Raw genomic sequence first — 16,880 nt, forward strand, 5'->3', positions numbered from 1 at the left:
TTTATACATTTTATTTGGAAATAGGGTCTCTTAAGCCAGCACAGCTGGCTTCAAACCTGCACGATCCTCCTGTCCCCGCCACCCAAGCACGGGGATTATAAGCGTGCGCCACCACACCCGGCACCTGTAATCTTAACAACTAGGAGGCTGAGGCAGGAGGATCACAGGTTCAAAGCCAGCCTCAGCAACTTGGAGAAGCTCTCAGCAACTTAGTGAGACCGTTTGCAAATAAATAAAATCAGTCTAGAAGGATAGCTCAGAGCTATACTGAGTTCAACACCTCTGAGTTCAGTCCCCAGAACCACAAATACAAGCAAAAATAATCATGGTATTTAATGTTTACATTGCACTTGAGGAAATAGATGATATGTTACTAGGATTAGAGGCATGTACCACCATGCCTGGTTTACTCTGTACAGTCTAAAACCACTGGTCAAGCATTGGCTGGCGCAGTGGGCGTGGTGGCGCACGCTTGTAGCCCCAGTACTTGGGAGGCTGACAGGAGGATCACAGTTCTCAGAAGCCCCAGCAACTTAGTGAGGCCCTCCACAAACTAGCAAGACCCTGTTTCAAAATAAAGAATAAGCCGGGTGTGGTGGCACACACTTGTAATCCCTGCGCTTGGGAGGCAGAGACAGGAGGATCGCGCAGGTTTGAAGCCAGCCGCACTGGCTTAAGAGACCCTGTTTCCAAATAAAAATATAAAATAGGTCTGGGAGTGTAGCCCAGAGGTAGAAGGGTTTCCAGGAACCCCAGTGCCACCAAAAATAAATAAAGAATAAGCCGGGTGTGGTGGCGCACGCTTGTAATCCCCGCACTTGGGAGGCTGAGACAGGAGGATTCGAAGCCAGCCTCAGCTACTTAGTGAGGCTCTCAGCAACTTAGTGAGACCCTGTTTCCAAATAAAGTATAAAATAGGTCTGGGAGAATAGCCCGGAGGTAGAAAAGCCCCTGGGTTCCACCCTCAGTACCACAAAAAAAAACAAAAACAAAATTAAGAATAAACAATTGGGGTTAGGGGTGTAGTTCAGAGGTAGAATGCCCCTGGGTTCAATCCCCAGTAACAAAAAAGAAAAAAAAAGTGTTCCAACTTTATTTACAATGAGAACCCCCCACCTCCGCCCAGCCTCAGCTGTGCTGGGGAAGGCTCTGGAGGGAATGAGCTTTGCCAAGCCAGGCCCTGGCCCCACTCTGAAGGCAGGCTCACTTCTTCTGCGCCTGTGCTCTGGCCCGCTGGATCCTGTCGGCCGTGGCCCCGTCCGTGGCTCCGGTGCAGTGAGACAACACGAGGCTCAGCTCAGCCTCGTTCCGGTGCTCGACGGCCACGTCTGCAGCCTGAGCCACCTCCCTGTGGTTGAGGAGAGAGACGGTGTCGGGGCTGCCAGGGGCACGAAGCCTGCGCCCTCTCAGCCCACGGCCCAACGTGACGTACCCGACGAGAAGCAAAGCCTTGACCTTCTGTTCAGGACCCACTCGGGAAGCATACTTCTTGGCCTCATATTTGTTGTGATGTTTCATGCAGATTTCCACGAAGGGCTTTGTAGAGGGAAGGGATGGAGAGAGAAGACAGAGCATGGCCTTCCCGTCCTCTTAGGAGCGGAAGCCAATGGAGGCATTGCCTCCACGTATATTACACCCAGTCCCTACCCTGCAAGATGGGTGCCATCTCGACATTCTTAGAGAAGAAACAACCCGCCGCAGAGGTCACCTCTCCACCCAGCTCTGCCCACTCGCGACGGGTGGTGGCTGCCCTCTGCTCTCTAAGGTCCCGTTTTCCTCAAAGCTGCCCTCCACAGCTCTGAGCCACCTGCCACAGGAAAGAATCCGCCTGGCCAGCCCCGCCCAGCCCCTCGACAGGGCTCCCTCAGGCACCTGGTGTCCCCGGGCCCCCTGGGGAAGTGGCTCACTCTTCTACTTCCTGTTTGCAGGTAGACTCCGTTCCTGCTCCACTATACCCAGCACAGTGGACGGTGTGGGCCCACGAATGGGTGCACACAGGAAATACGGGCCAGGTGTGCGTAGCAGCAGAGTGGGTGCCGAAGGGCATCCTGCCGGCCCTGCCCCAGACTGCTCTTGCTGACCGGTTGGGGTCGAGGAGGACCCATCTCACCAGGTAGCCAATGGGCGATTTCTTGCTCTTGGAAAACTTTTCCAGCTCCTCCCAGTCTTCCAGATCCGCCAGGGCGGTCAGCTTCAGCCACCAGAGCCTGCGGGAAAGCTGGGCTTGGATGTGTGGCAGGAGACAGGTGGCCTCGGGATCACACGCACACCGGGCCCTCACCCACCTCTTGTCAGGGATGCGGAAGTCACGTGCCAGCTGCTCCGCACGCTTGCTGTGGCCACCGAGGATGAGGCTGGTGACCGTGTCGTGCAGAGACGAGTCCAGGAAGTGGCCTCCCACTTCATCTTCCAGGCGCCGCTGCAGCCGGAGGAGCCGCATCTGATCCTCTGTGGCCTGGGGACCAGGACAAGGCAGGTTGGGGACAAGCAAGACAAGCAGGGACGCCAAAAGGCTCTGAGAAAAGGGTGGGCCAAACCTTGGCTGCAAACTCATTCTTGGCCTTGTAGAATGCATCGGCTGCTGTCTGCAGAGCCGCAACTCGCCCCTCGATACGCTACGAAGACAAGGGAGGCCTGAGCTCACACTGCACAGGAGCCTGGTCCTCCCCACCCAAGGGAGCTCTCTCCCTGAGCCCTGAGCCCAGGGTTGCCAGAGCCAGCCTCACTCACTAGGGGCACCAGTCTGGTGTCCTAGGGGGAGCTAGGTCCTCTGAGACCCGCCCCCATCCTGGCCTCACGCCCTCTGGGGCTCTCCGATGACAGGGAGGCCAGAGAGGCTTGCGCCAAATGCAGAGGCCTAGGTTCCTCCAGAGGGAACCAGAACAGTCCCAGCCATGGGCCACCCGCCCCGGGGCCTCAGACCTCTCCTTTGGCGTAGCTGGCTTGGACGTGGAAAATGCCCAGCTCCTGGTGATTGTCGTCCTGGTTGTAAAGGTCCTTCAGCGTCTCCAGCTCCTGATGCTTACAGAACTGGGCCACAGATAGCCGCCAGTCAGCACCGTCAACTCCAGGGACAGGGGCTCCACCACCCCCAACACGCACCTGTCGGTACAAGCTCAGGGCCATGGGCTGGTTCCGGAGGGTCATGAAGAAGTCTCCTCGGTTCAGCTCGTTCTTCAGGTGCAGCAGCACCGTGAACACTGTGGGATGACGAGGTGGTGGGGAGTCCAGCGCTGGCTGCTCGCCCACGGCCCGCCCGGCCGCCCGGCCGCTCACCCAGGTCCGTGTCCCCGCTCTCGATGGCCTTGCTCAGGGCCAGCTTGCTCCTCTTCATCTTTAGGAGAAGGGGCACCTGCTCCCCTGAGCGCGGCTCGTATTCTAGCAGCTGTGGGCGGGGAAGAAGGCAGAGTGCTGACACGGGCCTCAGAGCCCCGGGAGAGCACCGGGGAAGGCTGGGCACCCACACCTTGATGGCCAGCTCTGTGCGACCACAGCCATAGGCCCGCGCAGCGATGTCGGAATACGAGACGCCAGGCGTGTCCCCCAGCTTCTGGTTAATGGCCCGAGCAACATCCTCGTCTGACACATCCTTCTGCTGCACCTGCAGGCGTGTGTAGAGAAGGCGTGAGGCCCTCTGTGCCGTCCTCCCCCCACCCCACGGGCCCTTGTCAGAACCACCCCTTCACTCCACAGCTGGTGTGTCCCAGACTTCACCAGGCGGGAAGCCCGGGCCTCAGCCACGTCCTTGCCTTGTAGCAGGCCCAGTGTGCCAGGATCCTGCTGACACCCTGCACTTCTGGTAGGCGCAGGTACTCGCATATCTGGATGGCCAGCGGGTAAAGCCTCCGCAACACAAGCCTGGCAGATGAGGGGGCAGACACAAGGGTGAAGTGGGCCAGAGTGGCCTCAGACTGTGCCTCAGGTCTCCCAAAGCCGAAAAAGACACTCCAGGGCAACATATAAGACCCCAAGAGGGCTAGGACGCCTGCCCACCTCCAGCCCCTACAGCACCCCAGCTGGCTGTACCTGTCCAGCAGCACCTGGATGGTGAGCTGCTTGTATCTGTATTTTCCTTGGTTAAGGACCCAGAGGGAGATAAGCCCTGTTTGCCGAGGACTCGCAGACCATGTCTACATCCCCTCCCCCGCCATTCTCAGCGGTGAACACCTCCCTGCACGCATGGGGATACTGGCTATAGGTGAGGGGGATCCCGATGTGGTAGTCCCGGACAGCATTGAGCACACGCAGGTCTCGGCACATGCGCACGAAGCTGTCTGGTGGAAATCTGTCGAGGAAACACTTTCCAAACGAGGCTGCCTGAGAAGAGCCAGAGGGCGATGGGAGGGAGGTCCCCGCTGTCCTACCCGCGCACCCCTTCCCAGCATGCCCCAGAAGCCCTCAGGCCAACCCTGAGCAGACTCTTCTGCATGTCCGGCCGGTGCTCATGTCCCGCGGCCTCAATGCACTGCTGCACGGCCTGGGTCAGCTGGCCCAGCTCCTGGATCTCCCGCAGGTACTCATCCGCCTTCTGGCTCTCTTTCTACAGGGAGGTGCCAAGGGATGGAACATCATGGCTGAGGACACCCACCTCTGACCCTTGGTCCCTCTGGGGTGGGTCAGTGGTACTGGGGGGGCTGCCTAGACTGGAGGGCAGAGCCCCAGTCCACTCAGTCTACCCGAGGTATCTACCGTGGCCTGCAGGAGGCCTGGAACCCTCCCAAGAGCAGCGCTGACTTGTGCCAGGCTGGGGACAGTGGGTGGCCTGCCCTTTCCCACCCCAAGTGCAGGACACCACGTCCCTTCAGTCCGCAGCCTTTCCTGAGAGGTGGGGCCTGGTTGTGCTCACACACGCCCAGGCAGGGGCAGGGGCAGAAGCTGGGCCCGTCAGGGAGAGAACAGCGGCCTGGGGTACCTCGTACTCCTTCTGGGCCTCCAACAGCAGGGCTCCAGGGGCCATGGAGGCAATCTTGAAGATCTCCTCACTGGCCACTGGGGGAGGGAGCTGGTGAGTGGGGGCTGGGGCCAGGGACCCTCGGTCCCTGCTTTGCCCTCTGCCCCAGGCAGCACTGATGCGGTGCCCCAGCGGCAGCCTCACCTGGAACCTCATGCAGGAACTCATGGGTGCTGCGGGAGAAGATGCGGACCCCATCGAGCTCAGGCACCAGGTAGGAGTCTTCATCCAGCACAAACCTAAGCTTGGTTAAAGCTCCTAACGTCCCCATACGGGGTGGGGCCGGCGACCCCCTTCCCTCCCCTTCCACCCACACAGGCAGTCCCCTAAGGATACTGGATGCTCTCGGGCGCATCACCCACCACCATTAGCCGTCTCTCCCAGGCCACCACGACAGCCCTCTCCTTGCTGCGAGGACGGCTACACCTGTGGTCATCACCATGCACATGAGGCTGGGACACCCATGAGACACCAGGTCTGGCCCCGTCTCCCCCATCCCTGTTCGCACCCTTTGCCTTGGGTCATCCCTGTGCAGGCTCGTGCCCCTTTCCCATTCCCCTGGCCACACTGTGGCCGTGGCTTCTCTCTCTCGCTGCCGGGCCACCAGCTCCCCAGGGCAGTTGCAGCCCAGAGGACAAAGGCTACCTTCAGTGTTTACTGACAGAGAAGGGAAGATCCTCTCCACCCAGCTTGACCAGAAGGCAGGATGACTCAGGTATGCCAGGAAACACGCCCCTCCCATCCCCAAACAATACCCCTGCCCTCACCAGACCATCTGCTTCGGGGGCGCCCGGATATTGCAATTGAATTCACACAGCTTCTCCTGAAAAGTGTGGGGGTGTCACAGCCCCGTCCCAACAGTCAGCAGTCTGGTTAAAAGGCCCCCCATCCCCAACAGATGCTCCCTGGTAACCACACCTTGAGTGATGCTGTCCCCATCCAGATGTAGCCCGTGTCTGTGAAGAGCGCCAGGTGTCGATAGGTGAAAGAGACAGCCATCTGCAGGAAGCTGCTCACTCCTGGGGCCAGGCCAGGGGGCGTCTGGGCAGGCAGAGGACACCGCAGAGGCTGACTCCTCAGGGCCTCCCACTGCCTCCCCTGGCCCCTCGGTTCCACTCCCTCAGGCCCTCACCACTGCGGAGCAGGCTGCATGGTCCAGGAGGTAGAGGTCAGGCCCCACAGCCAGAAGAACGTGTGTGACCCGGTCCTGGCAGAGCGTGGTCCAGCAGGAAGGCACACTCTGCAGACCTGCAGATGGGGCGGGGGGGCATGACTCTCAGACAATCAGAGCTACCTGCAGGCCGTCTGCACTGCCGAGTGGCTGCCTCCTGCTTCAGGCTCACCTGGCACCTCCGGCATCCGGCGGAGCTTGAGGTCGCCCACATTGGCACTGAGGGTAAAGCGATGGGCCCCTGTGAGAATGGCCACACCAGAACCAAACTCGGTGTGAAAGATCCGCGCATCTAGAACCCGATTCTGGAGCACCTCCTGGGGAAAAGGCCATGAGCTGGGGGGCCACACGGTCTTAAACTCCACCCTCCCTCCCAGCCCCCCGCGGCCCCTACATTGCCCATGCTGAAGTGTCTCCGGAAGTCCCCGTGAAGCCCATAAACCAGTACCACACCGTCTTCCTGCACACACAGCAGCTCCTCCTCAGCTGACCAGCCCAGGGACACCACAGGTCCGCTCTTCCACTGCAAACGAGAGAGGCTCCTGAGACGCCCGTTGGGATAAAGAATCCTCCGTGCAGCCCATAGCCCCGGGACAGTGCTGGGCACTCACCAGCAGGCTGGCCAGAGGCAGGCCAGAGGCAGAGTAGATCTCCAGCACTGGCCGCATACTGGCAGCTTTCTCCTTCCGCCAGGGGTTTCTGAGCAGCGCTGCGGTTTGAGAAGAGACTTCTGTCCTAGACCCTCAGGCCCCACCCGAGGCCCACCCCCCGTGAGGCAGGCCATGAGCCCAGGAGGAAAGCGTCTCAGCAGGATGAGCTGGCAGAGAGCAACCCTTAGTTCATCCCAGGGTCCCAAGCATGCAGTGGTGAAGGGCGACGTACCAATGGGGCCCCCATAAGGCGCAGCGGCCACCAGGCAGTCCCTGAGCTCCTCCTTCAGGTCCCAGTCCATGCTGTACAGTTCATATTTCCTGCCCACAGAGACACGAGCAAACATTGGGGGACTGCATCTGGGCAGAGTGAGCCCTGGAGGAATCCTCAGAGCCTCCGTTTCTCTGCCTCGGGGCAGGAGGGGAGAGTCTCCCTGACAACCTGGAGGCAGGGAGGGGCAGGAGACTAGACGTTGACTGTACATGTCTAACGACAGCAGCAAAGGGACAGAGGGTATGGCAGGGTAGGATGTGGCTTCTGTGGCACGTGTCCAAGACTGGCAAGAGCTCCTGAGAGATGCAGGCTGTGTGGCCAATATCCAAAGCACAACCTGAGATGGAGCGGTGAGCCGGCCACCTCCGGCCCGCACGTGGCGGCAGCACGGCCTCAGGGAGGCTGGCTCAGGGTAGACCATCTTCCTTCTATTTCTGGCTCCTCATGGATCAGATTGAGGGCATTATACTCAGGGATCCAACTACACCTAGTGTTGATCAGCTGTCTCGAGGTACTGAGTTAGCAGTCCCTAAAAGAAACCCACAGAACGCTCTAGAGGGAGATGGGGCTGGGCAAAGTCCCGGGTCGCTGTCAGTCTGCGAATGCCTGCTTACTGGAGGTAACGAGAGCACCAGCGGCCGCTGGGTGACGGCAACCTGACAGGCGTCGGGTCACTGAGCGGCTGCTGTGTTAGGTCGGGGTGGGCGGCTTCAAGCATGCCATCATTTGGGGCCAGCAACAGGCCAAAGAAGAGTGGGTACCAGTCCAGGTGTTTAGATGGAGGGCATTCTGCTAGGGTCACTTCACAGCTTTCCCACTTATGATTAGGAAGATGCCCACTATTGCCTACCATTTGACATCTTTCTTGGGATTCTAGCCAAAATAATTTAAGAGAAAAAAGTAGAGGTATATTTATTTATTTATTTTGGTGGTGCTGGGGATGGAACCAAGGGGCCTTCTACCTCCGGGCTATACTCCCAGACCTATTTTATATTTTATTTGGAAACATGGTCTCTTTTTTTTTTTTTTTTTTGGTGGTACTGGGTTCCTGGAAGCCCTTCTACCTCCGGGCTACACTCCCAGACCTATTTTATGTTTTTATTTGGAAACAGGGTCTCCTAAGCCAGCATGCACGGCTGGCTCCGAACCTGCGCGATCCTCCTGTCTCTGCCTCCCAAGCGCAGGGATTACAAGCGTGCCCACCACGCCCAGCAGAGGTTTATATTTTAGAGGAGGAAGATTGAAAGATTAAAGGTTGAGCATCCATAATCTAAAATCTGGCCAGGCGTGGACTCACATCCCTGTAACCCCAGTACTTGGGAGGCTGAGGCAGAAAAATTGCAGGTTCAAGGCCAATCCCAGCAATTTAGCAAGACACTGTTTCAAAATAAAAAATAAGCTGGGCATGGTGGAGCATACTTATAATCCCAGAGCTTGGGAGGCTGAGATAGGAGGATTGCACAGGTTCGAAGGAGGATCACACAGCTGAAGCCAGCCTCAGCTACTTTGTGAGGCTCTCAGCAACTCAGTGAGACCCTGTTTCCAAATAAAATAGAAAATAGGTCTGGGAGTGTAGCCCAGAGGTAGAAAGCCTCTGGGTTCCATCCCCAGCACCACACAAAATAAATAAATACATAAATAAATAATAAAAAAATAAGAACTGAGGTATAGTTCAGAGGCAGAAGTCTCCTGGGTTCAATCTCCAGGACCCTCAAAAAAAAAAATTCTAATATGGATGTGGTGGTGCACACTTCTAATCTCACTACTTGGGAGGCTAAAACAAGAGGATTGCAGATTTGAGGACAGCCTCAGCAACCTAGTGAGATCCCGTTACAAGATATGAAATTAAAAAAAAAAAAAAGGGTATAGCCTGGAGGTAGAATGCCCCTTGGCTCAATTCCCAGCACCACAAAAAAAAAAAAAAAAAAAAAAAAAAAGACTTTTTGAAAGCTGTTCTCGATTTTTGGAGCATTTTGGACGTTGGATTTCCAAATTAAGGGTACTCAATTGGTCAAGGCTACGAAAATATTCCAAAATCTAAAGAACTCCAAACCCAAAACATTCTCATTCCAAATATTTTGTCTATTGTGGTACTGGGGATGAAACCCAGGGGAATTCTACCTTCAGCTACACCTCCAGCCCTATTTTTTATTCTTTATTTTGAAACAGGATCTCATTGAGTTGCAAAGGGCCTCACTAAGTAGTAGAGGCTGTCCTCAAAGCACAATCCTCCTGTCTCAGCCTCCTAAATGCTGGGATTACAAGTGTATGCCACCATGCCCAGCTTGTTTCAGATATTTTAGATATACTCAATCTGTATTTGCTAGTAATGTAATACTTGAAAAATAAAATCCAAGTAGTCTATGGATCAATGAATAACAGTTTAGCAGGTGTTCAACAACAACCTATTTTCTACTAGCAAGACTTTTTTTTTTTTTTGCAGGTACTGGGGATAGAACCCAGGGGCATTCTACGAGTTACAACCCCAGCCCTACTTATTTATTTTTGCTGTACTGGGGACGGATCCCAGGAACTTTCTACCTCCGGGCTATATTCCCAGACCTACTTTATATTTTTCTTGGAAACAGGGTCTCACTAAGTTGCTGAGAGCCTCACTAAGTAGCTGAGGCTGGCTTCGAACCTGTGCGATCCTCCGGCCTCAGCCTCCCAAGCGCAGGGATTACAAGCTTGCGCCACCACGCCCGGCCTGGCTTTATTTTTTATTTTGAACAGAATCTCACTGATTTGCAAAGGGCCTTACTAAGAAGCTGAGGCTGTCCGTGGACCTCGATCCTCCTGTCTCAGCCTCCCAAATGCTGGGATTTTACGTGTGTGCCACCATGCCCGAGAAGTAAGTCACTTCTTATACCACAGCAAGACTCCTTTCCAAATACAACTCTGAAGGCTGCGGGCGTGGCTCAGGATTTGTGAGGACCTCGGTTCAATCCCCAGCATTGCAGAAAGAAAAGAGAGAAAGAAAACTTTGAAATCATCCTAATCATGACATCAGTGAAACTATAAGATACCCAAGTATAAACCTAATAAAAAATTTTACAAAACCATGTCAAATTTTCCTCAAGGAGCCGGGCGTGGTGGCGCACACTTGTAATCCCAGCATTTGGGAGGCTGAGACAGGAGGATCATGGTTTGCGGCCAGCCTCAGCTACTTAGTGAGGTCCTTTGCAACTCAGTGAGACCCTGTTTCAAAATAAAAACTAAAAAATAGGCTGGGGGTGTAGCTCGGAGGTAGAATGCCCCTGGGTTCCATCCCCAGGACCGCAAAAAAAATAAAAGAAAAAAAATTCTTCAAGGATATAGAAGACATGGAGAAGTGTTCTTAAATGATCTGAAAATGCACAGGAATTCTGAAAAAATCCTCTCCCCCAAGACTTTTAGGGTAGACATCATAAACTGGTTCTAAATTTCGTGTTGAAGGGGATTATCTGAAGGAAAAAATAATGGAAAATAAAAATATTTTAAAATGTGAGAACACCCCTATTAAAAATATGAGCACAAATAGCTACCAGAGATAAAGCACACTACATGAGCCAAAGTCATTTAAACCATTGTTTTGGCACAAGAATAAGCAGATAAACCAACAGGAAGCCGTCCTGGAATCAATAGAAAAAGCCCTGGAATTGCGCACATAGTCAAGATGGCATTTCAAACGGGTACAAACTGATTCAAAACAAGACAGTGGGTCATACGGGAAGAACCGTTAACAATGCTATTTCATTACTTAATATTTGCAATAAAATATCTTCCAGGTGGAATTCAAGGCTTTTTTTTTCCAGTATTGGGAATTGAACCCAGGGGCATTCTACCTGCAAGCTATACCCACAGCCCTATTTTTATTCTTTATTTTGAAACGGTCTCACTGAGTTGCAGAGGGCCTCACTAAGTAGCTGAGGCTGTCTGCAAACCACGATCCTCCTGTCTCAGCCTCCCGAATGCTGGGATTACAAGCGTGCGCCACCACGCCCGGCTTAAGATATCTTATTAAATAAAACAAGTAAACTGGGCTTAGTGCTGCACACTTGTAATTCCAGTAACTGGGAGGCTGAGACTGGAGGATTGTAGGATTGCAGCCAGCCTCAGCTTACTAGTGAGGCCCTCTGCAACTTAGTGAGACCCTGTATAAAAAAAGAATAAAAAAATAGGGCTGGGGGGAGCTCGGAAGTAGAATGCCCTTGGGTTCAACCTCTAGTACTGAAAAATAAATGAATAAACAAATGAAACACATTGCAGGTCAACATAAACCATTTTTATAATAAAGAACCAAGCGTGTGTTGGACAAGCATATTTACATAAACACAAAGCAAAGAAAGTGGTTATCTTTGGGGAAGACGGGGAAGTAGGTAGAAGGACCGCCTATTTTTATACTACATATGTTTTATGTATATTTTTAAAATTTCTATAACCCACATGGATTTCTTTTGACATTTCATAATTATTAGGTGAAAACCCTGGTAGGTATATAGATATTTACATAGACCTATCAAGCCAATTATCAATTGATTGCCTTTCGCTCCAAATTCACCCTTCACAATGTGTCCTGTGATCACGGCCAGCAATTCCTTCAAGCCTTCTCCTGGACAGGCAGCATGACGTTAAGCTTTCTCCGCAGAGGGCACCAGAGGGACAGTGACCCAGGACGGCCCTCCTGTGGCTGCCAGCAGTGGCAGTACCGGTGTGGGATGCTAGGCCCCAGCCACACACCTGGGGAACCGCGCCCAGATCACCTGTCTGGTTTCCCTGATCAGACAGCACAGTCCAGGCTCCCTGCCCACACCGAGCCAAATCCCAGGATGCCCGGCCACCACCTGCGCCCCACTTGTGCCCTACCCTGTTTCCTCCCTCTCCTCTGTACACACACACACACCTCTTGCCGCAAGGCCACCACATGTGCTTCCAGTCTCCTGCCTGCACCTGCACCTGCACCTGCACCACACCCTGGCTGCACGCCCACAGCCGGGGCCACCTGTTGCTATTGGCCTGCGTCCCCCGCCTCCCGCACCCGTAGGCCAGCTCTGGCCCAGGCAAACCAGTTTACTCCTCTGCCATCCAGTGGGCTACAGCTGTATTTTCCCCAGCAAGGTCAGAACCCAGCCTAGGACTCGCCATTCCTTGGGCATTCGGGCATTCCCCCCATCCCTAGGCTATCATAAGATTTCTTACACCTTGTCACAACTTAGTAATTCTTTATATTAACTTTCCCCATTTAAGTCTCCCAATTGGACCCAGGCTGATGTACCCTTATCACAAGGAATGGTCCCAGGTAATAGATTTTCAAGACCTAATTCGGGAATTGGTTTGATGTTGAGGTCTTTGCTAATAGAAAATGGATGCTAGAAACCTATCAAATGTCACAGTACTTGAGAGGCTGAGAGAGGAGGTTCGAGACCAGCCACAGCAACTTAGCAGGGCTCTCAGCAACCTAGCGAGACCCTGATTCAGAAAAATAAATAAATACATAGAGGCTGAGGGATAGGCGTGGTGGCGCATGCTTGTAATCCCTGGAGGCTGAGACAGGAGGATCACAGGTTTGCAGCCAGCCTCAGCTACTTAGTGACGCCCTTTGCAACTCAGTGAGACCTTGTTTCAAAAATAAATAATAAAAATTAGGGCTGGAGGTATAGCTCAGAGATAGAATGGATTCAATCCCCAGTACAGCAAAAAAAGTGTGTGTGTGTGTGTGGGGTAATATCTTGGAGGAAGAATGCCCCTGGTTAGATCTCCAATACCAAAACAAACACCAAAAAATTGCTGCGGCTCCACCGTTACTCAAGCCCGCCATCTGTGATGATGAGGTACCAACTCTCGTCCGGCGGTGACGATGACCACAGGACTGTGGCATGGTCATTCTGAGTGCAGCTGAACACTCACAAAGAGAAAACAATGACTGCACCTAGAATCCCGGGGCAGCAGGACTGAAGTTCAAGGTCAACCTTTGCAATTTACTGAGATCCTGTCACAAAATTAAAAACAAAAGGGAGCCGGGTGTGGTGGCGCGCTTGTAATCCCAGCATTTGGGAAGCTGAGACAGGAAGATCACGGTTCGAAGACAGCCTCAGCTACTACTTAGTGAGGCCCTTTGCAACTCAAAATAAAGAATAAAAAATAGGGCTGGGGGTGTAGCTCAAAGGTAGAATGCCCCTGGATTTCATCCCCAGTACCACAAAAAAAAAAAAAGAAAGAAAGAAAAGAAAATTTGTACACCCAAGTGATAGCAGCATTCTTCTTTTTTATTTATTTATTTTTTTGTGGTTAAGGGGGATTGAACCCAGGGGCATTCCACCTGAGCTATACTCCCAGCCCTATTTTTATTTTTTTGAAACAGGGTCTCACTAAGTTGCAGAGGGCCTCACTAAGTTGCTGAGGCTGCCCTCAAACCTGCAATCCTCCTGTCCAGCCTCCCAAGTACTGGGATTACAAGTGCGAGCCACCATGCTTGGCTGGCAGCATTATTCTTGATAGCCAAAGGGTGACAGCAACCGAAGTGTCTACCAATAAAAAAATAGATAAGCAGAAAGTGGCATGTAGACAGGCGTGGTGGCACACACCTGTAATCCCAGTACTTGGGAGGCTGAGAAAGGAGGATCACAGGTTTGAGACCAGCCTCAGCAATTTAGTGAGACTCTGAGAACCTGAGACCTTGTTTCAAAATAAAAAGGGCTCGAGGTATAGCTCAGAGGTAGAAAGTTCCTGGGTTCAATCCCCAGAACCACAAAAAAAGAAAAAAAAAGTGACATGTACATACAATAGGATATTATCCAGTCTTTAAAAAAGAAAAATATTGCCAGGTGTGGTGGCACACACCTGCAATCACAGTACTTGGGAGGCTGAGATGAGAAAACTTCAAGTTTGAAGCCAGCTTAAGCAATTTAGCAAGGCTCTCCAAAACTTAGTGAGACTCTGTTTCAAACATAAAGAGAGAGAAAGAGAGAAATATTAGCCAGGCATGCTGGTGCATGCTTGTAATTCCAGTACTTGAGAGACTGAGACAGGAAAATTGCAGGTTCAAAGCCAGCCCCAGGAACTTAGTGAGGCTCTCAGCAACCTAGTGAGACCCTATTTTCAAAAAAGAAGTGTACCAGGCTAGAGGTGTAGCTTGGAGGTAGAATGCCTCTGGGTTCAATCCCCGGTATTTTAAAGAGATATATCTATAGATAGATGATTGATAGATAGATAGATAGATAGATAGAGATAGAAAAAGGAAGGAAGGAAATATCCTTAGGCTGGGCGTGGTGGCGCTCACTTATAATCCTAGTGCTTGGGAGGCTGAGACAGGAGGATCGCGCAGGTTCAAAGCCAGCCTCAACTACTTAGTGAGGCTCTCACCAACTTAGTGAGACCCTGTTTCCAAATAAAGTAAAAAATAGGTCTGGGAGTATAGCCCGGAGGTAGAAAGCCCCTGGGTCCTACCCCCAGTACCACAAAAAAAAAAGAAAAAGAAAGAAAGAAAGAAAGAAAAAAAAGAAAATATCCTACGTGTTAGCACAGAATATAGAACTAGGATTGCTTGGGTTCCCATCCTGGCTGCCTCTCGCTCAGATTCCTCATCAGTAACACTGGGCTAATCATAATGTCCCCCTTCTGGATTATGGCTAGCTTATGAAGTTTATGCCAGTTAATACACATAAAATACTTAGGATAGAAGCCGGGCGTGATGGCGCACGCTTATAATCCTAGCACTGGAGGCTGAGACAGGAGGATGTGGTCCGCGGACAGACTCAGTTGCGTAGTGAGGCCCTTTGCCACTGTGAGACCGTTTCAAAATAAAGAAAAAATCGGGCGGGCTGGGGGTGTAGCTCGGAGGCTGAGATAGGATAGTAGATTCAAAGCCAGCCTCAGCACTTAGCAATATGCTCAGCAACTTAGGAAGACCCTGTTTTCCAATAAAAAATAAAAACTAGGGCTGGGGATGTAGCTCAGAGGTAGAATGTCCCTGGGTCAATCCCCAGCACCACACATACACACGCGCCCAAAAATGATTGGTCAAGCCGGGCACGCTGGCGCAGCTTGTAATCCCCACGCTTGGGAGGCGGAGACAGGAGGATCGCGCAGGTTCGAAGCCAGCCCCATGTGCTGGCTTAGGAGACCCGGTTTCCAAATAAAAATGTAAAAATAGGTCTGAGAGTGTAGCCCGGAGGTAGAAGGGCTTCCAGGAACCCCAGTACCACCAAAAAAAAAAAAAAAAGATTGGTCAACTGGGTTCAGTGGCACATTCCTGTAGCTCCAGTACTTGAGAGGCTGAGACAAGAGGATGGAAGGTTCCGGGCCAGTGTGTGGTAACTTACTGAACTGTTGTTTCAAACTAAAAAACTTAAATAGGGCTGGTGGCATAGCTCAAAGGCAGAATGCCTTTGGGTTCCAGCCCCAGTACCAAAAACAAAAAAAAAAAACAAAAACAAACAAAAACTTTATTGGGCAGCTATTACAAAGCAGACACTTCTAAATATGCATTGGAGATAAATAAATGCAAGACGCGTGCTCTTAGCTCTTAAGGAGGTTGGTTTAGCAGAAGAAACCTATAAAATATTGCCGTACTATGAAACACAGACCCTGACACTGGGTCCCTGCAAACACCGAAGGATCCTAAGGGAGGATCAGGGAAGGTTTTAGAACGAACCCTTCAACTAAATCCATCCTGTAGGATAAGCAAGAATTCTTCAGTTAGATAAAGGGGAAAGGGCAGTGCCTACAGCGGGAACTGCAAGCTGGTGCAAACGTAGACAGCCATGAAATGTCAGTGTGTTGGAGACCTGTAATTCAGTGCAACTGAAACACAAGACGCTGGAAAGAGCAGCAGAGGAGGTTGGGAGGCAAACGGGCTGGCATACAAACAGATGTTACACAAACAGTTCATGCTTTCTCCTACAAAGAAGAGAAGCCACTGAAAAATCCTAATGGGGGCGGGGGGGACCTGGAAAACCCCGAGGTTTGGAATTCTCCAGCTTCATGGGGAGGGCAGCCCTTGCCGGGGACTCAAAGCCGACTGGCCCCCTTCTCCCAACCGTGGTCGGCACAGCCTGCACCGCCCGCCGCCGATCCCGCCCCCCGGAGCGCCCAGTGGTCTGGCTCCAGCGGCGCTTTCCGGCAGGAGACCCGGCACTGGCTGTCACCGCGGGCGGCCTCCCTCTGCGCGATCTGAGCATCCTTCCGGGGGCTGCCGGGCCGGCGCTCCGGGGCGGCCGCCGCCCCTGCCTCAGTTTCGCTCTCTGCAGCAGGGGCAGGCCTCGCTCCGGCCCACAGGTGGCTGGACACGAAGTGGCCGGCGTCGGGGCGAGCGGCGCGGGGCGGACCCTGCGCCCTAGTGCCGGCGCCGCGGGCGAGCGGGGTAAGCCGGGCCGTGCGCGGGGCCCGGGGCGGCTCACCGGTAGAAGGCAGAGTCCCCGAGCGGGTTCCAGTTGGCGGTGTAGCAGTCCATGGCCGGGCGGCAGCGCGGGGCAGCGCTGGGGCGACGCCGCCTCGTCGGGCCCGGGGCCGGCGCTTCCGCTTCCGCCCGCGCGGGTCACGTGACGAGGCCGCGGCGGCCATCGCCACTGTGGGCAGCCGGCCTGGGCCGCCGCCGCGCCCCGCCCGCGCCCGGGCACCGCGCCCGCGCGGGTGGCCCGGCCCCGGCTCCGGCCGCGGCGGCCAGCCCGTCGCCTCCCCGTCCCCGCGGGCGGCGGCGTCGCGCGGGCGGGGCGCGGGTGACCGGAAGTGGGTGGCGGGCGGCGCGGCCCGGGGCGCCGTCGGGGCACCGCGACGCGCGCATGGAGAGCGGGGGGCGTCGCGCTGCGCACCGCCGGCTGGCCGCGGCGCGCGGGCTGTGCGGGGCGGGGGCTCGGC

General features: G+C 53.7%; 1 protein-coding gene across 3 annotated transcripts; it reads right to left on the reverse strand.

Moving 5' to 3' along the window:
* Positions 1-1,203: 1,203 nt before the first annotated feature.
* VPS16 (VPS16 core subunit of CORVET and HOPS complexes) lies at positions 1,204-16,595 on the reverse strand (the record flags this gene model as incomplete). 3 transcript variants are annotated; one of them, XM_080716128.1, is made up of 24 exons in its annotated part: positions 1,204-1,348; positions 1,433-1,536; positions 2,111-2,207; positions 2,286-2,455; positions 2,538-2,615; positions 2,923-3,030; positions 3,103-3,200; positions 3,277-3,385; positions 3,467-3,601; positions 3,750-3,858; positions 4,027-4,062; positions 4,190-4,317; positions 4,409-4,540; positions 4,913-4,989; positions 5,096-5,190; positions 5,288-5,377; positions 5,719-5,774; positions 5,870-5,992; positions 6,084-6,199; positions 6,295-6,439; positions 6,517-6,645; positions 6,734-6,831; positions 7,005-7,093; positions 16,424-16,595. In XM_080716128.1, 24 exons carry the CDS (start codon positions 16,474-16,476, stop codon positions 1,204-1,206), a joined length of 2,520 nt encoding a protein of 839 aa, XP_080572254.1. The 3 variants fall into 3 exon arrangements, with proteins under 3 accessions (XP_080572254.1, XP_080572252.1, XP_080572253.1); XM_080716126.1 differs by having other exon boundaries at positions 6,734-6,857; positions 7,001-7,093; positions 16,424-16,476; XM_080716127.1 differs by lacking the exons at positions 4,190-4,317; positions 4,409-4,540; positions 4,913-4,989; positions 5,096-5,190 and having other exon boundaries at positions 16,424-16,476.
* Between the last annotated feature and the right edge of the window lie 285 nt (positions 16,596-16,880).

Source organism: Muscardinus avellanarius (assembly GCF_963383645.1).
Source record: "Muscardinus avellanarius genome assembly, chromosome: 19".
In the NCBI taxonomy this organism is placed as follows: Eukaryota; Metazoa; Chordata; class Mammalia; order Rodentia; family Gliridae; genus Muscardinus; species Muscardinus avellanarius.